At 44.2% G+C, this 26,616-nt stretch overlaps 1 protein-coding gene across 1 annotated transcript in view; it reads right to left on the bottom strand.

The window, feature by feature from the left end:
* LOC119174024 (plexin-B) overlaps positions 1–26,616 on the bottom strand; it is a 210,074-nt gene that overhangs the window by 51,734 nt on the left and 131,724 nt on the right. The window contains exons 13-18 of the mRNA XM_075894819.1: positions 25,895–26,023; positions 24,093–24,185; positions 15,397–15,481; positions 14,160–14,332; positions 5,820–5,965; positions 3,093–3,198 (exon numbers count right to left, since the gene is read on the bottom strand). Of these exons, the coding sequence (XP_075750934.1) occupies positions 3,093–3,198; positions 5,820–5,965; positions 14,160–14,332; positions 15,397–15,481; positions 24,093–24,185; positions 25,895–26,023 (732 nt within the window). The remainder of the gene's footprint in view (positions 1–3,092; positions 3,199–5,819; positions 5,966–14,159; positions 14,333–15,396; positions 15,482–24,092; positions 24,186–25,894; positions 26,024–26,616) is intronic.

Here is a 26,616-nt window from a genome sequence, read left to right as displayed (position 1 = left end):
CAGACAAGATGGCTGCGACCGACGACACTACGGTGGTCGTGGCAGCGAACGAAGCCCGTGTGAATTTCGGTGAACTTGAAACTTAAATAAGTAGCTTGAAGCCAATAAGTGAGCAGGTGCAGTGAATTGGGATTGCTGCTAAGCTGGAGTGTAACTTTGGCCGACTCTACAAAGTCATTTATGAAGAAGCAGGAACGTGATCTTGACAAGCACCGCGACGGTTTCGTGAGGTGTGCGCGGCCGCCGTGTGTGTGATATCCCTTAGAACTGTGGTGATTGCTGCGTGTGTCTAACCGAAAAATGTCTGAATGATCGCCTGCAAAAGTATTCCAGGTGTTATAAAGTAAAGATTAGTTCTGGTCATGCATTTATCGTGCATGTAGATGGACGTTCGTATTCTGTGAAGCTCAGGTGATTTTTCTCGCACATGGTGCTCTCATCTATGTGAAAGCAGCTATCACGACATAAAGAATGACACGTGAAGACGCTGCCACCAATGGGGGAATTTTCGTATTTAGTGTTGAGTAACTCCAGTTTGGTTTTTTTTTAATTATGTCGGGTAATCTTGGAAAACCTCGGTAGCGAACTCTAAATGTTAAAATGGAAATAAGCGATTGTCTTCGCCATCTCTCTCCCTCATGCTGCTAGTTCCCCTAGCCTCAACACTCCAAACCATTAGTCGTCATCCAAAAAGGTTGCCTTGTCTCATGTCCCGATTTGTATATTTTGTCGACTAATATCGGTTATTGCAACTTCTTGCCTCTCCACGAGATGGCGTGAAGCAACCCTTAAAGTCGGGCCTGTTGACGCCGAGGTGCAGTACACGTTTGAGTTGCGCACGGTAAACTAATGCTGTAAGACGCAGCCTTAAACGGAGTGTACGCAGCGCGCAGCACGTTGTGGACGTACAGCCTTGCGTACAATCAACTAAAATTCTCTATTCAGGGCATGTGGGCGGTACACGCTACTACGCGTCGTATTACTTTACCTCTACTTTCTTCCCTTCTCTATTCTTTCGTTTCTTTCCACCTTCCCCAGTGTAGGGTAGCACAACGGGTGCAACTTGGTTTGCATTCATGTTTTAGGGAGCTTCTTATGGCGTGGTTTTGCGTCCGCCGTTTTCGTAGTGCGTAACCTGTGGCACATACCCACATACCAGTGGCACATACCCGGCCTTAGGCACAAATCCGCGTGTCCACATGTTACTAAAAACGTAGCACGGCATCGTTATCACGCTCACAGTGTTAACAAAGCGCTGACAGCAGAATGGGGGTACATACTCTAGTTTAGTTCTTGGATTCTCCGGTGGGTCGCGGTACTTGTATGTGATGAATATATAATAAAAAGAAGCGAGATGGTGGTACTCGAAGTGTGCACAAGGTGGATGGACGGAGGCACAGACGTACGGACGACAGACAGACAAGCTTACGAACAGACGGACAAGCAGACGGACGCATGAACGGGTGCACGTATGGATGAACGGAAGCATGGACGGATTGATGGACGCTTCGCCCCACTCACAATCATTCATTCAGTGAATGCTGTGAATTTTTCTCTCTTACCATTATTGTCATAAGTTTCTACTATTTGTCTTTCTCCTTTCCTTTTTATTTGTTTTTTGTTGCTACTTGTCACACCTTGCCTGAACGATAAGCTCGAATCTCGTTAGTGAGGGCATATATAGCGGAAGCCTTTCCAAATCCGCCTAATGTCGTCAAAATCATGCGCATTGCTTTACTGTCACTGTTGCTTTAAAAATTGCGTTGTATAGGCTATATGTCGAAGGCCTCTACCCTGCCTATCTTCGTGGGACACTAAGCCAAGAATAGGCGACAATGGATTAAAAATCTCGCATGCGGTGTTCATTACGTTCGTTCGCTGAGCGTCAAGCGAGCGCTACGTCAGTGATCGCTCTTCTAATCTCACGTGTCGCAAATACGTATCGTATATATATGGCAGCGTTTCTCAATGCCGCCCGTGCCGTCGCATCGCGTTTCATTTTTCTATCCATCCTGACGAACAAGGAATGCCTTCTAGAAGTTTGCGGCAGGCCTAATCCGCAATAATCGGCCACTCTACACGAAATGCAAACGACGGTTGCTCGCGACACACGCTGCTGCAATCTATATACCCCGACGAAGCGCGCGCGTGTGTACACAAACCAATGAAAAAAAAAATATTCCCCGGTGAAGTTGGGATCTTGCCTGACGCTTTTCAGCGTAGATGGATTTAGCCCATTTACCATGCTCAGCCCGACTGACACCCGCCTGAAACTTAAAGCTTTCATTGTGTAAAACAACTTTCTGACGACGGGCGCGTGAAAGTGCTGCTGAAGCTCCGCAGCAGAGCCCGCATATTCGTTCTGACGTCGCGCCGGGCGGGCAGGATTGGCTGCGCCGATAACGGAGTGGCCCATGGAGAACAGCTTTCATACATGATGAACTGTGCGCGCTATGTTGGCTATAGAAAGATTATTTGTTGCCTCATCTGTTTCGACCAAAGTCAGCTAGTTGTTTATTTTTTCTCGTGATTTGTTTTGAAACCAGGTAGCAACCTTTAAAATAAAGCTAAACTTCTACCTTGAATGACGAGTTTTTTCGTCGACTGGATGGCTGGATAACAATGAATCAATATTATTGATTCTCGTGAGCATGCACTATGCCTGGCTGGCAACAAGCTTCTCACTCAGGTCGCAATTTTCGTTCGTTTACAGGAAGAATGAGAGATGCTCCGTGTGATATATTTCTTGAAGGACCGACTTTCGATGAGTGGTAAGTGTATAGATTCTGTACGAACGTATACGCACACGGAAATTTTGTAAAAGGTATTGCAAGGCACACATGATACATGAAGAATTACATATGAGCGTATGTAGGGTAGTCTTACCGAACATACGAAATTCGTATCTGTTATACGGATAGCCATACGGCAATACGGAATATATAGAAACTTTGATACGGAATTTACGGAAACCGCATTAGCATACAGAAAGAACAAATGGGATCCGTATCTGCTGTATGGAAAGACCTGTGAGGCCCTTGTGGCAACAGCAAGTTAAAAGCATGGTGTGCTATAAGGAAGACGCATGGTACCTTGTAGTGGAACTTTTCTTGTGCCTTAGTGATGCCGGCACGATTCCCGATGACCACGTACGTCGCTTGTGCACCATGGGAACTTGGTTGTGTTCGGCAGACAACCCTGTGATGAAGAAACGGACGCCTGTATCATATTTCTGCCACAATATCGCATGCACACCACGTCTGCGGAAACTCTGCCATATTCTGCTCGAAAGGGTCGGTATAGAACGAAAAGCTGGTGTCTCTTTAGTAAGTTACGTACGTGATTAGTATTTTGCAAGACCTTTAAATGTGAGAGCTTTAAGTAGCTGTATTGACGTTCCCTCCCGTGAGGTGTCGGAACTTGCGAGACCATAAAAGATTGTAAAGGTCTTTCAAGGGTGTGAATAAATAACCATCGCGAAACGGGGTGGTGGTGGTGGTACTTCTTCAGCAGACTTTCGAATTTTATGTACAGATTAGAATTACAAACATACCATAATGAGGTTTTTTGTGTGTGTTTAAATTCAATATATAGAAGGCAGGAAACTCGAAATACCAAGCACAACTACTTTAAAAGGAGAGCTTCTGTAGGAATTGCGCTGGGATGCTTAAAAGTCGCAAACGTCTGCTGACATTTCTGTTTGTATTATTATTTTGTTTAAATGTGCAATTTAAGAATGCCTACTAACACTGAGCCTCGGTCACAGCCCACTGAATTGTGAAATATCGCCCCTCTCCCACCTGCGTTATGCTAGATGTCCTTAGCAGCTGTTTTCTCAGCGGCAACTGTGGGCACCCTTCTAAGAGCTATTCGGCAGATTTCAATATTTTCGACCATTTGTGGACCACTTGTTGGAAACAAAAGCTGTGTACTTCCGCTTGTGAGTCCAAACGTACCTCCTTTAATCACAGAAGTTTTGTATATGGAAGTTGTGTGCAGACTTCTGCACTAAATGTTCTGATCATTATTCAGGCATTTGCAGGCTTAGTGACAAGGTCTGGTTATAAACTCTGCAAAGCTGCATTAAACTAATGCCTCATAGGGCACACTCTTGCTATGATCCTGCTAAAGAGTCACATTATCTTACTTTCAAGTAACAGGAATGTCAAACAAAGAAGCCAAAAAGCGAGCGCTACTCTTGGACAAAATGTCCCTGAAAGTCACACTTTCATGCCATGTGTACCCATTAGCTTGATGACCCTCTTGTTGCCTTGATTATTAAGAGATAGTTTTTGATAACAACGCAAAAAAAAAGATCGCTGCTGCAATGATTATAAATGAGTAAATAAATCATGGCTCTCAAAGAAAGTGTTTCTGCCCGCAGGGCATTTCAGTGGCGTTGATGACCAATCGAGGCTCTGACACCCACAAAAGAGCCCTCAATTCTAACCGGGCAAAGAAACAAACAAGCAAAAACTAAGTGGATGAAAATCAAAGGAGTGATACCTTAGTTGTCAGACTTTTGTGACCTTTTGTATTGTTTTCGCTTTATTACCATCTCTTTTTTTTTCTCTTAAATACTGCCTTCTTTATTTCGTTCCGAAGTGTGCTCGGTCCTCTACTTTATACATAGAGCCGAGCCATTTAGAGAAAATTGCGCAGATAAGAAAGCGGGCTTCCTGAGTGAGTATAACGTGCTTCCATTAAACTTAGGGCACAGTGTTTCTCAAATTTCGCTTTTGGCTATCCTGTTTTTTTTTTCCTACTCAGTGAACTTTTCTAATGTTCGTGACATACTCAAGGCACTCTTGAGCGTCTTTGTTCTCACGCACCTTCACTGATGAAGACTTTTCTGCTCTAGAGCTAATTAAAAAAAAGGACGTAGCAAGTTATCAGCCTTGAGCTATGTATTAAGACAATGCCTTCCGGGGCTATGGCTTTTCAAGCATGTAATAAGGCTCGCAGTAAAAGAACACAATAAATTTAGTCTTATCATGAGTGCTACTCCTGGTAACCAGATAACTACAGCGTGAGCGCATGATTTTATAAAATAAAGGACAAGCGGGAAAGTGGGACATAATTACTTACAAGCTATGATCATGCTGTGTTCCTTGAACGGGATCGCTCATTTTTCTTACAGAAGAGACGATGTCACCTTGCGCGATACTTCAAACTCACTTTCTACTTCTATGCCAATGTCCTTCAGTAATCACGTTGTTTCAAGTGGGCGAATCGTGTTGAATTTACAAATGTGATGCATTCACATAGAGTTTAAACTGGTAATACCTAGCTGAAGTGTTAAACACTATTGTGACCTCGTCTGTATCTAAGACTCACTGTGTGTTATAAGAAAGTCTATCCGGTATTCTAACTCTATACGCTTCCACAGATACAGCCCAGAGAATTAAGCCAGTTAAGTGTTTACATATTTCTGGTGCGAACCTGTATTTTTTTAAAATACCTAATTACAGACGAACTTGTTATGGATGTATTTAGTGCTGTGTGCGGTTCGTATGTGAGAAATTTATTGATGACAATAACATACGCAGTAATGTTATTCAAACTCATCTGCTCAGTTGCTGTGATGTGATCGATAAATGATGTAAAATTTTTCTTTCTCGTACAGTTTATCTACACGTTCTACTTACCTGTCTGCATATTACAAACAGAAGCTAACATAACGTGGTGCTGAGTGTGGGATATCGTTTTTGTTTTTATGCACCTTAGAGAGGACACATTTACCTTTCGCTGTTCCTTACGATATGGGCTTAGTGAAGGACTTACAAGCGCAGTGACAGCGCTACATTATTGGTACTTGCCTGACAGACACGTTGTACTCCACAGGCACGCAAGGCAGGCCACCAACGAGGATCTTGTCTCTTATTTCCTCCTCGCTCGTTCCAAGGTTGCTACCTTCAATAGTGACCAAAGTACCGCCTTCCACGGGTCCGTTAAGAGGATGTATCTGTGCGGGAGATGAATAATAAAAACAAGTTGGTCGAGCGCAGTTTGATCAAAAAATGTTTATTGGCAGATGTTGGAACCATTGCGCATAATATTAACTGTTTCATTAACTGTTATTAACAATATAACTGTTATTAACTGATATTAACTGATATTACCTGTTATCACTAAAGCAGATAAGCAAACAACAGCGATTCATCACTGTGGTTAGCTTGCACTGACTAAACAAGAGCTCGTTTTCGAAAAGACGTTTAGAATCAGCAAGCCCATGAAGCTTGTAATATTCCATTTGATATTTGAAGAAATCGTATGAGGCAACTTGAATTATCTTGCATTTCATTAATTTAATTCAAGAAACTTGTACACAGGCTTAAAAAACAACTTAGTAAAAAAGGTGAAAATCACTGAAGGAAGAAAGGCTGCGTTTGATCGGCTATCCTCTGCTGGGTGAGTGAAGAGAAAAATTTAGGTACAAAAAGTGCAGCTAACTTCAAGATTTCAACAGCAGCATGAATACTATTCAGTACAGACTCACACGTGAGAGAACGTGCATACCATATTGAGCTGTGAGACGTCTCATCCGTCCAACTGTGTGTCCTCGTTCTTTGCTGCGACAATAGTGTTCTGCCTCAACAAATTCACTGGTATTTTCGACAATAATTGTGGCACCTTATAGAAACCTAGTTATCGCTAAACGCTTCATACGAAATGTGTTATTCAAGAAATGACAGTTACATGCTATACTCGCCCGACCTTTTGGAATTATACCAAGGCACACAACACAAGGCATGACAAAACGGGTAATGTCCATGTCAGTTATGCGTGTCACGTACGCTTTCTGCACGGTTGTTTCGCAGGTTAAAACGACTTCCGTGGGAAAGTTTCCTAGATCTTTTTTTTTTTTCATCAGCCAAAGCGCGGTTACACTGTTTGACAATGTGACCCCGACGTAAAGCGAAAACAACTTAATCTATCCATCGGGGCACTAAAAAGCCGACCAAGGTCGAGCCGGTCGAATGACACTCGGTAAACAGAGAAAGCCAGTGCGCGGGACAGCGTGATATAGGGAGAGCGTCTCTTGAAAGAAAAAACAAAATCAAGAAATACACAAGAAAATTAGTGCAGGGAAAAATCGCGGGAAAACAGGAAGTGCACTTCCCCCAAGTTGGCGGCGTTCGGCTGTGCGGGACGCGTCGTCAAAACACGTCTCCCGGAATATCCGTCGACGTACGTTTTTACGATGACCCGATTAGATAGCTGCGTGTGCACAAAATGAGCTTCAGCCAGTCGTCGGGACAGGAGCGGCTCGCTGCTCCAAGTATAAACAATGAGAAAATATGTACAAAACGGCTTCCGGAATGAACAAAAATAGAAAAAAAAAAGCCCTTGGTGGACGATGTGGTGAACAGCGCTGACGAGATAAACACAGCCGCAGAGCTGGGACAGGAGTGGATTGGTGAATAGCGGGAGTTAACGAGCAAGACCCGCAAATCTGCACGTCAGCCGTGTCGTGTAATTATTATCAGTTTAAATCATTACGTTGTCTTAACTCGCTGTTTCCCTCTGTGTAAACCAGACTTGTTTTGAAGTTCTGCATGTCATGCAAGCTATTAAATAGACGTAAGGGCAACGCCTTTGCGCCATCTACTCCATGTCAATGGTTTTATCTGATAGAAAATGTCATGAAAGGTGAACAAATAATAAATATGTAGCAAAACTCGCCACTTTAGCTATTTAGACTGCTTTCAGAAAAAATATTATCAGGAAGGTATTTAAATTTTTAAAAAATTCTCTTACTGTTATTCTTAAACGGCTCACTCTTCGCAGGCAGGATGGATGACCATAAGTGAAGAATAGTACAATCAGAAGGAAAAGAGTCTCTATAGAGCATGGTCTCTGTAAGTTTACGCTGAGAAGCGATGAAGTATATTGGGCTATAGTTGAATGGCTTTTAAGTGCTGTGGTTCGCAAGGGGCAAAGTGGGGACCGCATCTAACGACTTCAAAATGCTGCGCTGCATAGATGTAGGAGTCCACTAGGATAGCTCTGCAAGCACATTTTCAGCTTTCAAGGTGCAATGGGTACGCAAATAATCAAAACTGTGCCCTAAAATTTGAAATTGCAGCCCCCTTTTTGAACGTACTAATTCATTTTTGCAATGTGCGGTGATATTTCGGATAATCACGGCCAATCCAAATTAGGTTACTACAACGCGAATGCGATAAATGTCATCAACGTCAGAATCTTCTTGACATTGCTCGTCATTCTATAAGTGATGTAACGGCACAAACGTTTTCATTCACTACAGCCACTAAAGGCGAAACGGACATTAACACAGAAGCAAGGCACGCGTACAACATGCCCCATAGACGTATTATAGGCACCGTACTTAGTGGGATCGTGACAACGAGAGCCCGGTAACTTATTAGACCGTGGAAACAGTTTGCACACGTCACTGTGCTCGGCCGGAAAGCTTCTTTTCCTCTCGACAACCTCACTAGCAGCGTACATTGCCGCGAAAACCTCACTAGCAGCGTACATTGCCGCGAAATTCATATATGATAGAGAACCAATTTGCTTATCGAAGGCTGTCACCATAGGATGCTTGATTAGTGAATCCGTGGTATGATTTACATTCTTGCAGTTTTTATTCCTCTGCCCGATCTTTCCATGAAAAAATGCATGTCCAGCGACGTGACCACGCAATGCTGCTTGTCGCAATTTGTCAATGGTTCGTCATCTCAAGTTGATAATTGGTGAAAGATTATACGAACCATGCATAATTAAGGTACTAAGGTTTTATAATAGGACGCATTACTGTAGCTATCGTTTAAATAATGACCACATCTATCGAGGCAGCCGGCTTCGGGTCATGACAACAGGATTCTTTGCTGTATGATAGTCATCAACTCTTTTAAGCACTTAAGTGCAAGAAAACATAACCGATCATAATGCAATCACCTTCGCCTCCTTATAAGATATAGTAAAAGTAGGTGCCATGTAATCGGTGTGCGTTCCCAACTGTGGCTTCGATCTAACTGCCTGAAGACAGGGTATACATCTCTAAAGAATTCACGATGATTCTCGGCAAGCTTTGCTGGTTGCGCGAGCATCATTCCGAGCTTAGCAACTGCTGAACTACTGTAAACTTGGAACAAAACGGCACGTTAGTGCGTGCTATCTCAACAAATGTCCGTAGGCGGTTGTTACATTTGTTTGGTCTTCGCCCTCAACGCTTACTTCATATTGAGCCTACAGACAGCAGCAAAACCGCGTCTTTCCCTGAAGGCTTCGTGTTTGCATAAAGCTTAAATTAGCGCCAAGAGGAGTTACACGAGATCGGGTGTAAGCGATTTAGCTGCTAGCTTTATCGTTACTCTTTTGTCGTTACACTTTTTTTTTCGCAATGTCCTCAAAATGTTTAACTAGCGTGTGGCACCAGACCTGTAAGGTGCAGGCAGCATACAATTTTGGCAGTCTGGTGCTACTTATGTAAACTTATCAACTCCGTAACTTGTACGTTTCACTTGGCTGGCTGATCTGTGAAGCCTCAGAGCAGCCAGCGCCTTAATGTATTGTATTGTAATTTCTTTATATAGTATAACGAAACTGCATCTCTCCGCTTCTGTTGTTTTAAAAGGCGTATTATTACAAAGCTATGACATCCGCTAGTGGTGCAGAGTTACAAACGTCAAAGTGTATAACTTAAAACCTGATCTGGCGTCCGCACACTCTTTGCTCTCTTCAATTTTCATACATTCACACAATACATACGCCATTACCATATACGGGCTCGCATATCCCACCACTTTATTGACAATTATCTCAGCACAGAACACAGCGCTCCGTTCTATCCTCTTCCTAAAACAAACCTTTTAAATTACATTTGCCTACCCATTGCTTAATATTCTTCCTGTGAAACGCTGCATTGATTACTATGTTCTCGTACTGCTGTAAGACAGCATGGATAAAATTGTGCTGTGTCCTTCTGTAAAAATTAGTAACCAAAGCACGCCGTACCCGATACGATTAATTACCCCGAAAACATTAATCATTTCAAAGTCTCGCATGAATTAAGGATCATTTACATTCACACATACCACATCTTATCTTTGGAACAAACTACCAACAAACCTAACAGAATGTCAGTCGTTTACTTGTTATGAAATTATTATATACTGGCTTCATGCTATATTCACTTCTTCAATTCTACCCCACTTCTATCCCCACCGCCCTATAGTGTTTGTACAACTGGATACGGCATAATTGTCCTATTCACAACTCCTCTGCGAGTTATGGGGCCCTGATTTTGGAACAAAACTGATGTGTATATCTTCTTGTTAGCCCCGCCGTGGTGGTCTAGTGGCTAAGGTACTCTGATGCTGACCCACAGGACGCGGGATCGAATCCCGGCTATGGGAGCTGCATTTTAGATGGAGGCCAAAATGCTGTAGGCCCGTGTGCTCAGATTTAAGTGCATGTTAAAGAGCCCCAAGTGGTCGAAATTCCCGGAGCCCTCTACTGCGGCGTCTCTCATAATCGTATGGCGGCTTTAGAACGGTAAACCCCACATATTAATGAATTATATATTCTTGTGAATAATATTGTCTTACGTTTATTTTGAATTGAACGGCTTTTCTGAATTGTAAAAAAGTTGCGACCTAAAGTCAAAGTATTGACTTACTGAGTATGGTGACTTTCCTTTCTTTTAGACATAAAAGCTTTATTTCAAAGTGGTCCAGAAGTCATCCAATAAGTCTTTCTGCGTTTAACCCATGTTCGAACAGGGGAGTCAAAGTTTCCCATGAGTTAAATCTTCATTTGAAAAGGACGAAGACCAAAAGACAGCTGCATTCTCGATAACGATTGACGTCCTCATCAACATTTGCAGGAAGTATTTCAATTCAAATAAGCATCGTGGGCAGTCTACGTTCGAAACTTTGGAAACAGTCTCGCGTTAGAGCACATAAAGTTTGTATCTGTGCAACGTTAGGCCATATCATGTTGACAAGAAAAAGCTGCAGAAAGCTAATAATCAACTTTTACGTCTTCTTTTGTGGCAAACGTATGCGAAACTCACCATATCTTATATTGAGCGCGTCTATGACTTCAAGTAAGCATATGACCTTACGGAGACCGAGATCCAAGCATTCTGTCCAGCCACCATTTTTTTTTGAACGACACATTAGCCTGCGTAGCCTTTGTCTTCCATAATGTATTCACCACGCTTCGTAAAAATTGCAATAATATTTCATATGAACACTGTCTATTTAGGCTTCAGACACGCAATTTAGGTGTCTAATCTGCTGTCCACCGTAAGCATTGCTACGCACTCGCAATGTTATAAGGGCTGATGGCATAAGGGCTTTATGTGTGATCACGGTTCGTGAAGAAGTCGCTCAGAAAGCTTCCTGCCATCTAGGGCCAGATACATTCGATCTGTTTCAAGTTGCTTGAATCAGCTTGTGTTCGGTTTCGGCAATCACGGCGATTGATAACCGTTATTGAACTTCTCAGCGCAAAAACTTCCGACAAGTAACACAAAAGACGAGGACGAGTGCAGGATTTTGTGTTACTTGTCGGCAGTTTTTGCGCAGAGAAGTTTAATAATGCAGTACCGACTAGCCCAATCACATACTTTACTTCAGTACATTGATTACCTTTCTCCAAATGATCAGATATTCATGATGAACTTTTATGGAATACAAGAAGAGTAATCGTGGCCAAACTGTTGCCAGCGCATGGAGGTGGCACAAGAGTAGTAGTGGCCAAACTGTTGCCTAGTTTGGCCACAATTACTCTTCTGCCACCTCCATGCACTGTTTTTACTTGTTTCTGTTTGCTATTTTCATGCTTTGCTTACGTCTGCGATGACCATAAAAATAGCCGTAAAGTAGCTGGACCCACGTAGAAGCGGCCCTGACAAGAGTCGCCTGACTCCCTAAAACGTGGTGGTGTGATCCCTCGAGAAAGAGTCCTTTCACTGTTCTAAAGATCCTCAGGGGACTCTCCTGAGCATGCTGACTCGGACCCATCAAGAGAGTCACCATGTTTGGCAAGTCCAAACCCTATACTTCCTTTTTTATATATTTTTAGTGTGTAGGCGTTGTGGTGCTCAACGGTAAACTCGCAGGTTCCGAGATTGAATCCCGACCAAAGTGGCTGCATTTTCTATGGGGAGGAAAATGCTTGAAGCCCGTGAAGTTCAGGGGCATGTGAAAAAAACCACAGGTGGTCGAAATTTACGAAGCCCTCTACTACTGCGCTTCTGGTAATCATATCACAATTTGGAGACGTTAAACTCATCTAATTATTATCAATTCGCGCAGCCAGTGTCTGACTGCAGCTAACGCAGTGATCGGTCTTTGCCCTCGTATATTTTACTAACGCTTGAAATATAATAACGCACCACACGCTTCTTTAAACCATGATAGTTACCTTATAATCGCAATAATAAGTCGTTTATGGGCAGTGAAGATAGCTACCTAGAAATGAAAGCACAGGAAATAAAAGCTGTGTGCTTACCTATGGTTGTATCTGTTACTATTTACTACTTCATGGAGGTTCATTCGGAAAGAAGTTGCTTTCCCGCGTATTCGCATCGAAACGAAACGCTCGCCGTAAAGAAACAACGAAAATAGAGTTGGCGAATCACACCGCGAAACAAAGTTGCGAAGAGTGCTTTGTGTTGAACGAAAACGTGTTACGCGTGTCACGGATACCGTTAATTCCATTACCTGCATGGCTAATGAGTGAACAGTGGCCCTATTAGGAATCCGTCGGCTCATTGTCAATTGCTGCCACATCGTGAATAATGCTTTGCTAGTTCTTTTGTGTCCCTAGTAGGTTTTGTTAGGGCGAATATTTGTATTGAAAGTGACAGTTTTTAGAAAGCTGTCTCAAAGATAATAAACGAAGATAGGCAAATTAAATGCTATGCTGCGAAAACGCAATAATGATTTAGTTTAGTACCAACCCATTTATAAACTAAAGTATTGTTAAACCGGGAGCTCTTAGGTGTGGTACAAGGTGTGCTACTTAGGTGTGCTACTTCATTCCGCAATAACAAACTTGTGTGAAATCGGAGGTTTTCCATATTTACGGAAGAAGTTAGAATACAGTGAATGTGCGAAGGACTTTCTCTATACAGGTGCCAATATCCGCACATTTTTTTTTTGAAACTCCTAAAATAGAAAATGATGGGGGCGATGACGAAAGGAAAAAAGATGTGTTACATATGCGATAAATTCAAATGTCAGACAGGTAAAATGCACTGTGCTGAGGTGTTGCTTATACCGCTCTAAAGTAGATTAATATTATGCGACGAGAAAATATCGTAAAATTTCTCTGCATTTCTCAGCTACGGTTGTCAAAAAAGCTACTAGCGGTGCTAGTAGACATTACGGCACTCGGCGAGTGCGTATCACTCTTTTTATGACTACAAAAAAACATCCACGCATCTCCTCGCAGTGAATCATACCGAATATAGGCGAATCACTGAGGGTCGTTCGGTGTTAGCCTAAATCACCCGTGATATTGCTCAGTCGCGCTTGTAAATGAACACCTCCGGTATAGAACACTTCTAGTGTGTAGTCGTCACTTGCTGCGCCTTCAACTTCGAATTATCTTGTTGGTGTTAACGTTCAGCCACTTTTATGCTGTTGTGGCCTTCTATTATATTCTGGAAAATAGTATTATTTTGTTGTTGTTAACAGCCTTCTGTTAACATTTTTATTGTTCACATAGGTTTTTGTTTGTTCACGTGCACATGCGCTACATCTGCTGTAGACACCGGACGGCTTTTCGAGGAGGGACAGTGCGGGCTCTTAAGGTATTTCGCCCATGAAAACACTGCCTCCCCATTTCGTCCCCACGTTTAGGGTTACATACTGGCTTTTTTGGGCTGGTTAACTTCTCTGCCTTTCTTTTTATACCGTTTCTTCTTTCTTGCATGTTAGGTGTAGTTAATCTTGTGCCCAAGAAAAAAAATAAGCCTTTGAACTTTCACTTCTCTGCGTTAGTACCAAACAGGCATATCTAATGAATTATAACCTTTGCCACCGTGCAGGGTAGCCAACCTGGCTCATACAGGTCAATCTCTCTGTCTTTTTTTTTTCTGACGTGCTTGTTCTGTGCGTGCTTAAAATCACGTTTGCTCGTAATCAACATTTCAAGGCCATCTAGCGTCCGCTCACCCAGTCGATCCGTGGCGGTGGACACGAAGTGGTGACTGGCTCGACGCACGATGGTCCGTAGTTGCACGACCCTCCGCACCAGGAACACTGGTAGCGCTTGTCGCGCGTCAGGCACAGTGAGCAGTCCTGGCGGCCGCCGTGGCTGCCCAGCAACAGGCACTTGTACAACGTCACTGCGCAAAGCATGTCGGGATCATTCGTCTTCGTGCAACTGTGCAATACACTGAATTACATGTCACTGAGTTGCGTGTCACTGAAAGTCGCTAGCAGACGCTGCCTGCGTCGGTGTTGCGAGGCAAAAAATAAAAATAAAATAAAGAGGCAAGATAAAAGAGAAGGGAGAAGGGGGACGCGCATGCCGATTGGAGGTTTATACTCCACGGGGAGGGATGCCTAGAGGAGAGAGAGAGGAGAGAAGGCATAGGCTAGCAGACTTTGCCTGTATCGGCATTGCGAGGCTCGAGAGGACGAGCGTAGGAGAAGAGAGAAGGGGGACATGCATGCGGAGTGGATCGCGGACGCCACTGGATCAAGTTCGCTCATAAGATGCTTCGCATCCAATTACTGCGACCTATTTATACCAAAAATTTACCGCTGCCGGTGCGCAGATCTCGAACGAGCTTGAGCGTGTACTTTATCACGCAACGCTCCTGCATTTTCATTCAGTTTGGAAACTGCCCTTCAGACGACCACAAAAAGTGGCCCCTTTTGTATACCCACTCATGATTAGGAACAAAAAAAAAACATCGGGCACATCTATGGTCCCTGTATAAAAACTTATTCTCTTATCTAGGGACCTTAGGCACACCTTGCGTCGGACATCGCCCCGTGGCAGGATGACACAGAGGGGTTGCTCCACGTGCCGCAGAATATCTAAAAGCGTAGGGGTCCGCTTTGTCTACACTTGCAGCGTGCCGCTAAAACCCAAAAGCGTAATAACTGACACTTGTTAGTTCACGTTTGTTATGTCAATACCTCCGCGTCATTTTTGAGTCTCCGGATCTTTCTTTGTGCTTCAGCGGTAAGGTGTAAGTTTCGAGTTGCTTGTCGTTCTTCATTTGACATTACGATTTCTTCCTATCGCATTCATTGCTCCGGCCTTGAGGCATATTTTTTTTCTCGCGCCTAGAGACATAGGGTCTCCGCAGTTGTTGATATAACAGATATGGAGTGGTTAAATCGCTATGACAATAACTGGCTTCGTGCTAACTCAAAATAGAAAGGTTACAGTGCCTACCGTTGGTCTTGTCGATGAACGTATCACCATTCCACAGCACAGTCAGGGAAGCTTGCAGTTCACCTTGCTCCGCCTGGTACGTGTACTAGAAAAAAAAAAAGCCATCGTACCGCGGGAAGTCAGTATAAATATTCGTCTAAAGCTGTAAGTTATGTAACAGAATGTTAATTCTTATGTTTCCATCCGCCACTCTCTGTATTGCCGCTGTGATAAGAGTATTAAACAGAACGCCCGTAGGCAGCATTAGCCATTAAAGCAGGTGATGTAGGGCATCCCAATGAGAGACATCTTGCAAACTCACTTTCGGTAGCCTCGTCTATTCAGTGCTCCCAAAGAACATCACGCTCACATACATCACTCTGTTTGCACGTCATGCATTTTACGGACAGTGCTTCATGCAGCGGCTGTGTTATATCCTGGAATACTGCTCCGTTTTAGATGCGGAGCTTCTTATGGTCGAGCTCAATTCGGTGTGTGGCGTGAGCACTTAATGTGAATGCGCGTACCCTTTTCTCCCTTCTCCTACGCGTTCTCCTCTCTCGCCTCGCAACGCCGACAGCATCTGCTAGCGAGCTTCTTGATTGAAAACATTCACAGCTTATGTAACAAAACCGTTTATTGGCCACACCATAAGTACTGGATCTTGACCTCCAAGGTAGTGCTGGTGGGAAATTTCCTCTGTGCGCTGATGAGCAATAACAATTTGCAGCATGCGCGTTAACTAAAAGCAGACTGCAGGGCTGTGTGTTCAATCAGAGTCTTCTGTCTTTCATTGCCCATGGCATGTTCCAGTAAGAGACACTGGCCCATCACATCGCGCTTAGCGCCGCCCCAGGCGTCTCTTCTGCGCAAAGCCGCAACGAGCGCCAGCGTCAAAGCCACCGCCAGTGTGAGCGTTAGCGCCCACTGCTTCACATATACACATGGTTCCCTTAAGTAGTAGAAAGTGCACTTTTTTCAACAAGAGTACAACAGACACTGATGTGCCTCTTTAAACAATCTGGGAAGTAAAATGTTTCTTCAACAAAATATTGGGACCCCGGCCTTGACCTCCATAACAGCACCGCTCTACCAAGTGACGACAACAGAACTCTGTGATCACCTGGGATTGTGAGGTGAATGCAGTTGTGAGCGCGCAAATGTCCTAGGTTCTTTTTTTTCTTTTTTTACTTGTTTTTCTCCCACCAACTTCGCCCCTTGACGTCGTAGGATAACGAACCAGAAGCAACCTGATCAATATATTTGCAATTCCCCCATCCCTCTCTCTTTGATTGTAGTAAGGCCTTCGTGAAGCACAACACAATGACCATACGACCGCAACTTACCAGCTAACTGTTGTAGCGGCGTAAACAGGATGGTTGACTCTGGTGTCACTTTTAGCAATATCCAGTTTTTTTTTTGTGAGTTAGCCCTTTCTTTTCTACGCTGTCATTTGTTCCAGGTTTCACTGGCTATTTTATCTGTTCGCAGAGAATATCGGCTGACGTGTGCGTCTATGACTTGTCGGCAAACAGCGGCAGCCGTTTGGTTTCACTCGGGCTCTGTGCAGGTTTTCATCTTTCCGCCCCAGCTGATTCAATGCGTGCAGCAGCACAGAAGGCAGAACTCATGGCGCATAACGGCGTGATTCGCGTAGCTGTAAAAGAGCAAAATACGCTCGGCAACTCGGGGCTGCTTCAAACCTCTGTCTGTGAGCGTATGCAATACCACCATTCTAATGCTAAAATTACCACTTTCACCAATACTGAAATCGGTTGAAATCGCACGCGGTTTCGCAAATTATTTCTCTATTTCGAAGGCTGAAAAGAGAATATATATTTGAGGCCTTCAGTTGTACTATAGACTGCACGGATACGTGCGGATGTGAGCGACGAAAAAAGTAATAAAATTGGCAAGGTTCTGCTTTTTACTCGTGTTTAATGGTAGAGAGTTTAAAAAAAAAACAATGTCTGCTGCATATCCCTAGTCGTACTTCTCTGCAAACGTAATAAGGTAGCGATGGTTAGGAGTTAGAAGAAGTAGATGAGGAAGAAGGAGAACGGAATAAACATAGCATATGAGCCAGGCAACGTCTCCCATTCATCATATCCTGACACGAGTCGACAGGATGGAGACCTGCCTGCCCCTTCATCAGTCGCTCATCATCTACGCAGTTCTCCGCATGACACCCTGAGCATATATGGACCACCGTGCAAGCGCCTAGCAATACGCATCGACCAGCATCATGTCAGAAGCATCTACTGGCCTTCCCATCCCCAAAAACACCGGAGCAGCAGACGATGGACCTGTGCAGGACTGGTTCGACCTGTTCGAGCTCCACGCTACCGCTGCATCATGGTCGGAACGGGAGATGATCATCAACTTTACCGACTACGTCTCTGGTGAGGCTTTCAAATTCTACCTCACCCACATATTTCAAAATGATGAGTCATGGAAAAAGATTAAAGAAGAAATGACCATCCGATTTCAAGAATACAATGACAACTACGAAGAAGACTCGCTTATAACCAGCCATCAACAGGCAATCGCACTCAGTTGACAATTTCACAAGCAGTCTTCAAGCTTACGAACGCCCAGCAAGAATCGACCACTGCGACAACACAAAGTGGAACCTGAGTACACTGACAGGTGACCAAGCGTAATTCGGGAAAAACACAGCCATCGAGCGGGCCTCCCTTCTGCACGCAAGACAGCACTTCCAAAATCATCGATTAAGCATATGACACGAGTCGCTGCTCAACCACTTGATACTCTCCATTCTTCGTCTCACATACATGGCCCGCCACCCGGTTTTACATCACGCGGCTCCTCAGGTGCTCTTAACGCTCACCGTCTGCCTCGTAAGGACACCGTGTTTACAATAAATGAACCATCGACGCATCGGGAAAATACCCAACAACGCCATGACGGTTCGAAAATGTGTTTTTCATCACAAGACTTTATTTTGATGGCTCAGCAGACTGTGCAGTCTGAACCTAATAATGCCACGTCACCTGTGGTATCCCCATGCTGTGCTCACAGCTCCAAGAACCGAAAGTATGCAGAAGTAATACATACATCAAACCTCGCATGCAGCTGTCTGTCAGAAGCTTCCATACTGGACCACCTTACCGAAGCCTTTGAAGAGCATGCTAGCGATGATGGTGCATTACCAACTATGCCCGATAAGCAAGACACCAGTACACCATGCATCAGCTGTTTACAGGACGCGTCAAACCTCGAAGGAAATGAATGCCCGATTCCAGAAGGGGCGCCACTACAGCAATCTCCTGAGCAGCGCCAGCAAAAGCAAGTCCGTGAATCGCAGACACTCTAACGGACACACCAACAAGGACGACGACGCAAAGCAAGCCTCTTAGAACAAATTCAAGAAGCCAGGCATCTTCGCATAAGGAATCAGCGCGAGAAACGCATTTGGCACAAAAGATCAAGCCTGCGCCTAAGATTACAGCTTCGAAACCTCGGGAAACACCGAACAAGACGAGAAGTCACCAGTTCCACCACGCAAGGGTTCAGACACCATCCCATTAGTTTACGACAACGAGCACGCACGCAGCAAAGACAGCGACGCCGAAGACCGATCTACTGCAAGGCTTTCAAACAGCGTCCACTCCTCGCAATAATGGCAGCTATTTCATCAGTTTCTACGCTCAAGATGTACTTGTGTTTTCCAGAACGCAACAGTCGGCCTCGCGCACCAGAGCTGTACTAACCGCGGATTGCTGCCCTCTCCTGTGAAATCTTTGTGCGACTTTACGGAACTTCAGTCTGATGTGGAACTACAGCCCATTTGAACATTTTTTTTTTGTGTGTGTTCTAAGACTGCTTGTTCATCAGGCATTGTAATAAGCAGCGCGCGCATTCTTTCGGAGGGAGGGGGAATCCTGTAACGTAAGAAGGTAGCAATAGTTAAGAGTGATATATATATATATATATATATATATATATATATATATAATGAGAAATATTTTATTTTAATGAATGAAGCACTAAAAACGCCTGTGCGCTTGGGATTCGGGTGCACATTAAAGAAGCCCGTGTCCTCGAAAGACATCAGCAGTCCTGCACTATATATATATATATATATATATATATATATATATATATGCAGTCATCACGCATATATCTGGGAAGTAAAATGTGTCATCACATTTTATTTGTTACCACATTTTTTGATGTGGTAACTATATATATATATATATATATCATGTCTGTGTGTATGAGTGTGTACGACATTCTGTTTCATTAATCAGTAAAAATTCGTCCATAATTGACACGTAGCTCGAGGAATAATGTTTACGTATAAGTAACAGGGACAGCACCTTCTGGCTATAATGACCCACGTATGCTGTTGATGTCAGCAGAGTCCGGCGTTTGCGCTCAGTATTGGCTCTGCATTCAACCTGGTACGTTGCCTCTCTCGGTTAGCTGGGGTCAACGCGCCCATCTACGGCATTGCACTCTTTAAGGGTCCCGAAGTACATACGTTCACTCGACGACGCCAAGGGGGCTTCTGCGCCCGTCCTCCGGTGGCTACATGCTTGACGACGTGGCGACAGATTGACGTGTTTCTCATTATCCGCACACTTTGGTACGCTTGTTTGAAAGGCACCCACGAGTACTGGTGCGTTCCCCGTAATTACTGCAGGGATGAAGGCGTGAAAGAAAGCTGCTGCCAATCGAAGCACCGTCCAGGACACAAATAACACGCTAACGCTCGCCATCTCGAGCGTGGTAGCAGCAGGAGCTCGCGGTATTTACTGAGCTGCTCATCAGAGCACAACTTGCTGTGGGGGTGGAATAAAGACGATCAGGCGCCAAAATAGTCATACGGTGTGTTTCATAAAGCTTTGGTAGGCAAGAATTCCTCGTATTTGCGGCGCAGCTTTCCCATAAGGACACCCGCTGATGTGGCAGTCATGGCCATGGCGCAGCTCCGCTGAGTTCAAGGTCGTCGCACCATTATTTTAATGAATGAAGCACTAAAAACGCTGGTGCGCTTGGGATTCGGGTGCACATTAAAGAAGACCGTGTCCTCGAAAGACATCAGCAGTCCTGCACTATGGCATACTTTGTAATCATATTGCTGTTTTGACCCATAAAACGCCATGATTTACTTTAACTTCTGCGCTGGCCACAGTGGTGCTGGCAGAACAACACCGACAATATGTTATGGGATTCGTGCTCAGATATTTGACGCTGCCTGGTCGTGTCAAGATTGTCTTAGTGCTAATAAAAACTTATTAACTTATGGGGACTTCATATGTGTGTCCAGGTGACTGAAAGAATCACTTGGGTGGGATATAAAACAATGCGTAGGAGCAAAGCTGGCCTATACGGAAAATAAATGTTATAAAAAAACATGGAACAGATTCAGAGCTACAGCTTTACGCTTAAAGCGAGAAGCATGGCTTTGAAATATTAAGCATCTAGTTCCCGCCTTTTTATTGCTATTGGTGAGCCATCGGGATCAATTTTCGTCCTGCAGGGTTTTATTATTGCACCATTGATTTGATTGATATGTGGGGTTTAACGTCCCAAAACCACTATATGATTATGAGAGACGCCGTAGTGGAGGGCTCCGGAAATTTAGACCACCTGGGGTTCTTTAACGTGCACCCAAATCTGAGCACACGGGCCTACAACATTTCCGCCTCCATCGGAAATGCAGCCGCCGCAGCCGGGATTCGAACCCGCGCCCTGCGGGTCAGCAGCCGAGTACCTTAGCCACTAGACCACCGCGGCGGGGCATTATTGCACCATAAATAACTTATCGTCGTTCTGCGCTGAACTTCGCAAGTTTCGTCCGTATAACCATATATTAGTTATAATATTTTGTTGGTTCCCTACAAGTTTTTTTTTTCGGAATGCATCATTTTTTAGAAATCCTAGATGTTTATAACTGTTTTAGTAACTTTCCCCTCGTCTTTCTGCATGAGCAATTAGGAAATGCCGTTATTAATTCCCAGCTTTTTGCTGGTGTGAGCTTCTACCTGGGAGTGTCCGCATTCCCTTCTTACCAAATGCTGTTCGAGTGATTGCTCTTAAGTATTTAGCTAACGCCCTTTCCATAATCGTCTTGTTAGGCTCTAAGCTAACTAAGCGAGCGCAGTAATGAATCAATTAATTAACCACTTGCTATCTGCCCTCATTTCGTTTACTAAGGTTTCTTCAGTCCACTCTTTTCTTCGAGACACTTAAGGCGTGAAGCTAACTTCAGTCCCCGGCTCTGTTGTATATTTCCTCTTATGTCCGGACGCCAACAACATTGCATGGTTGTTTATCCTGCACAGAGCAGATCATTGGCCTTGATGCAGATACGGGCCTGTTTCTTTATTTGGATAAGATCCGCCAATGGCGGCTGGTATAAGCACTCTCCTTGCGCGCATACTGAACAGGTTGACTTACGAGCTCTCGGCAAGCGCGATGTCGCGCAGTCAAGAGCCGACGGCAAGAAAGCAAGGCTCGCTCATTCTCCGCCTGATAGGGGACCAAATAGCGGCGCGACATCGGGCGAGAGCTCGGGCCACAAGGGCGCCCTGTGGTGGCGCTCGCGGCTAAGAAGAATGGCTCCCTAACTACATTCTGCGACACAGCGTATCGATTATCCATCGGGCAGCGTTTCGGGCCAGCTGTGCTGTCGTGAGCGCGCTGGGCGAATGTGGCAACAGGGACACGCCCCTCTCCTCTTCCTGTTTAACCCCTTCTAACTTGCCTCATTCGTTCGTCTTCTCTTCGCCACCCTCTTCTGACACAATGCCTGTCAGCGAGTTGCGTGCACCGCTTCACTGCTGGTACGATTCCTTACAAGAGCACACCGTTGTTGCATTACTTCGTTTTCTACGTACGAAGGCCTTCATCGAGTGACTCCCCAAGTATTACAAAGTTAGTGGAAAAAGAACCATCCACCGAGCTGGCTTTGTGGTGTGACAGCGTGCGCCAATATATATCACGTGACCTGCGTTCTCTATTCTTTGCTACCTTCACTCTTTCGCTTGCATCTACATATTTCGTCAGCGAACGTTACAAGAGTGGCCGATGCTACGTGCGAACGCGCGAATTATTTCGGCCAAAAGCAGGCCTTGGAATTCACGTGGACTTTGCGAGCTCGAAGTAGCGCAGTAAAACGCTGCCGACACGTGCTAAGCAGTAAAAAAGACAGAGAAGAAAGGGAGAGAACGATGCCTATAATGCGATGATGCCACTTTGTTGCGCAATCGCACGTTAACTCAGAATTTGTTGATTTCTTACTTTTACTTCCTTCCATTTTCTGAAACTCGACCAGACATCAGCCCATGTATGATTTTCCAAGTTTGCCATATCAATGCGGTACTGAGAGCACACGACTCCTGGCTAGCATCAAATTCATCCGAAAGCAGCCCGCATCCTTGTTTTACCTGGTTTCCCTCTTGTTAGATCGTCTTGGTCCTCATTTGTAAAAGTAGCCGGCTTTTAAACAGTCGTGGATATATTCGTTGCTGTACTTTTGTAGTCTGGTAGCTCACAAAGAGAGAATAAAGAATGACGGCTGCGATTTTAGTTTGCATGACTGTGCCCAATCGGGAAAGTGATGCTGCACGGAACTATCGGTTCAGAGAGCGCACTTCTGATCTCCTTAGCGCGCGGCTCCTGCTTCCTCGACTGTGATACAGCGTGAGGAAGCGAGATGCAAGCCTGAGGTGCCTTGCCGTTCATTGAGCGGCTCGGGTCGCGTTCTGGAACGGGAGAGTTGCACGGGAGTGTGGGACGAGGGGCAGTGTCAAGGCGAAACTATTTCAGTGGAAGCAAGAAGCAGCGCTGCATAAAGGCAATGATGAGGCACAAAGACGCAACGGGATGCCTCCGCCAGTACAAGCAGCTCATTCCTTAGTGAGCTTCCCTCTTCGCCGCTCCGTAGCGAGTCAGAGTAGTTTGGCCTCGTGGCGTCACAACAGTGCACGCTGTAGCCCTAGACGCTGCTGCAGTTGATGACTGTGCCGTACAGCTGCTACCACAGTTATTGTATGTTGCTGCCCTCCTTTTTCGGCGGATGCCTCACTTTCCTTCTTCTTTTTTTATTCAATATGGAGCGCTAGTCTTTGCGGGCTCTGCTCGATGGCCGTTGAGAGCAAGCATGTACTTTCACGTGCACTTCGCTTAACGTGCCTCTCCGCTTCTTTCCCCCGCCATCTTTTCAAAACCTGGTGTACCATTTGAGAATAACGATCGAAGAATAATTTTTCAAAGGGATTCAAGCATTCGCACTTTATTTATTTTTATTGTTTCTATTAGGTGCCTGCACGCTTCTGACATTCATGCCTTTGAAACTGTTGCTCATTTTTAATTTCGTCTTTATCCAACGTGTCATATCATCTATTTCGTAGACAGCTTTGTTACCACCACTACACATTAGGAAAATATGCTTGATATATAACCTACAGAGTAGCTGTGAAAGGGCTCTAAAGACATTTTGCTGCAGCGTAGTGAACACTAAATTTCATGTCTTACTTCAGCAAGAGATGCACAAATATCGCAAACAACCAGCAGTAGTCAACATTCTGCAGGAGACCCACTGGCTTCATAAAGCTCAGCGTTTCAGCTATCCAATAAAATATGCTTGGATTGCGTTGTCATGCACACGTATACACGTAGGCCCACGCTTTGATCCAATTGTCGCCGAACGAAAGCGGACACATGCCTCCCTCCATTATGCTTACCATGCTTTCCGTGCAGATGACTTTGTTGTCTCGGAGTCGAGCAAACACTCGTTCTCTGGCACCTTCAATTTCGACAATACATTGAAAGCCTTCCTGTCGTGAAAAATGCAAAAGAAAACGGAGCTATAAGTAGTTTCTATCCAGTCAAATTTCACCGAGTTTTTTTTTTCGACAGCCAGCGCAGCTCCATCATATTAAAAACTCATCAATCCCTTACGAAAATTTACTGGAAGAAACAAGGTTTCTTCTGAGCAGAACAAACTGTTGGAAGCTTCACGTTCTGTGTCATTTGTTCAGTCTCGTCGTGTCGATTAATTGCACTGATTTGCACTCATTATCATGTCGTACCGACCCGCCCAATCCTAGTCTTCTTCTGAGCGCAATACATTTCGTAACATAGATAACAAGCACAAATCAGCATCACGCCGCGTATCATGCATACTTTTCTCGTAACCTACAAGTCAATATAAAATACCACTGCCAGAAAGTAATTAGGTGTCACAGTAGATTAGCTGGTTGACCTAAATGCACTGATTTATGTAATACTACGGCGAACTTGCAATTCAGGCACTAAGTTGTCAAAACTCAGATAATGTAGCCAGATAATTTTGTGAGGCAACTTCAGCATTTTTTCGCTTAAGCGTTTTTCAGTTTCACAAGGTCACCGATGCTCCTTGAATGGTGTCTATAGTTAGAAATTTTATACAAAAAAGGCACAAAATGAACTGATCCAATAGTATGAATGCTTCGCCGTCTCCTATTTTTGTCTGGTAAATCTTTCGATCTCAAGTACCTCGAGCGAATGTTCTTTTATTATAAATGACACGAAGAAGTTTAGAAGAAGCCCCAGCACGGAACGCGTGAAAAACGTCATTAATCAAACACCCTTTTTCTCCTACATCTTCTTCTTCGCTTCCGGCCGAAACCATAAAGAAAAGAAACGTACAACGGCGTGTAGGGAAACTCGCGTAGAAAAGTGGCCTTGTAAATTTTTATATGCATAAAGAGAATAAATGACTTCCTTCCAGGCCATTAGCTCGGTTTGCCGCTAGGAATGAATCAATACCCTTGAAACAACGGCTGCATCAATTTAAGCTTCAAGGAACGCGACGCAAATGACGGCTCCTATGTCTCTGAACGCATTTGTAGGCTTTTATCCGCGTTGTACGCTCTCGAAAAGGGAGTTCTGGGAAGCACTCTATTACGTATATTGAGCTCTCGATGGCGTAATGAAGCCTTATTGAGAGGGTTAGATATGAACTTGCCTCGTTCACACTATTCTTAATTGGCAAGAAATTTGAAATTTTCGCGCATTGGCAGAGAGTTTGGGGAGAGTGCAATAGCTACGGAAAATGGTGAGTTTTGCAGTTTTTGTTCAAGACAACACCTGCAAAAAAAAAACAATGAAAATGATGCCCATGAATAACCTACTCAACATTGCAACGGCATGGTCGACTGTCGACTACTCATAAATGTCCAGGAAAGCGTTGTCATACAATTTCAGTGACCTCACCCGATCTACTGCCGCAGCTAGTTCGTTATTTTTCCCTGAAATCGGAATCGCATCTTTTGGCTACAGGTAACGCCTTGACTGTAATGATAACTTCTCTAATTTGGAACTCGCCTGAAGTGACTGTCGAGTGATGATGTCTTCATTATGTTCATGGTACTTCTCACCGCGGTTTGAAGCAGTGAAGTTTGCGGTGTGCCTACTAGACGTTAGCACCGTATTACTCTAGTTTAATATGTATATAGGGTACTACTTTAACGAATTTAGCAGAACATTTAAAAAACTGACTTACCAGGGGTGTCAGTATATTTCTTACTTCAACGGCAATTTCCTTGCGTGCCTCATGTGGGAGGAGAATTTCATCGTCGATGCTGAAACTTGGACAGTGCTGTCGACCTTTGATGAGCGAGTTGTGTGAGTTCTGCAAGAGGACATGAAATGTCATGGATGATAAAACTCTCCTTTTAACTCGAGATGAATAAGAAGGTCAACGCGCCAAGCTTGATTATTCTATCTAATACTGGATTACTACTGCGGATGCTAGCAAGGGTGCAGAGAGAGGTGGAGAAAGGACAAAGCTAAATCTAGTGCCTATTCGTATGTAGAAACTATGGTAACAAGGATAGAAAAATTTTTTTTGATAACCTCATAACTGCTAGTAGAACAAAGAGCGCCTTCGATGAGCTAAAGATAAATATAATAAAAACTAACGCTTAATGTGGAACATTTACAATGTGCAGTGCATGCCTATCCTGTTGACCAGAGCACAGAGTAAGCTTCACGTTTATTTTGTTGACCACCCCACAAAATAAACTACAACTTTATTTTATGCACCACCCGAAGTGCGAGAGAAGTGTGTGAACTTGAGCTTCTTGGTGCGTAGTCACAGTAAAAAAAAAACAGCGCCAAAACAACAAGGGAGCGACAGAAGAAACAGAAAAAAAAATTGCCCGCAGCTTCCCTCTGGGGAACACTGAGGAGGATGCGGACCATATAATTGGTTAACGGGGTGTT

Source organism: Rhipicephalus microplus, chromosome 5 (genome assembly GCF_043290135.1).
Source record: "Rhipicephalus microplus isolate Deutch F79 chromosome 5, USDA_Rmic, whole genome shotgun sequence".
In the NCBI taxonomy this organism is placed as follows: domain Eukaryota; kingdom Metazoa; phylum Arthropoda; class Arachnida; order Ixodida; family Ixodidae; genus Rhipicephalus; species Rhipicephalus microplus.
The sequence above is the reverse complement of the archived record's forward strand: the minus strand, read 5'-3'. Positions and strand labels throughout refer to the sequence as shown.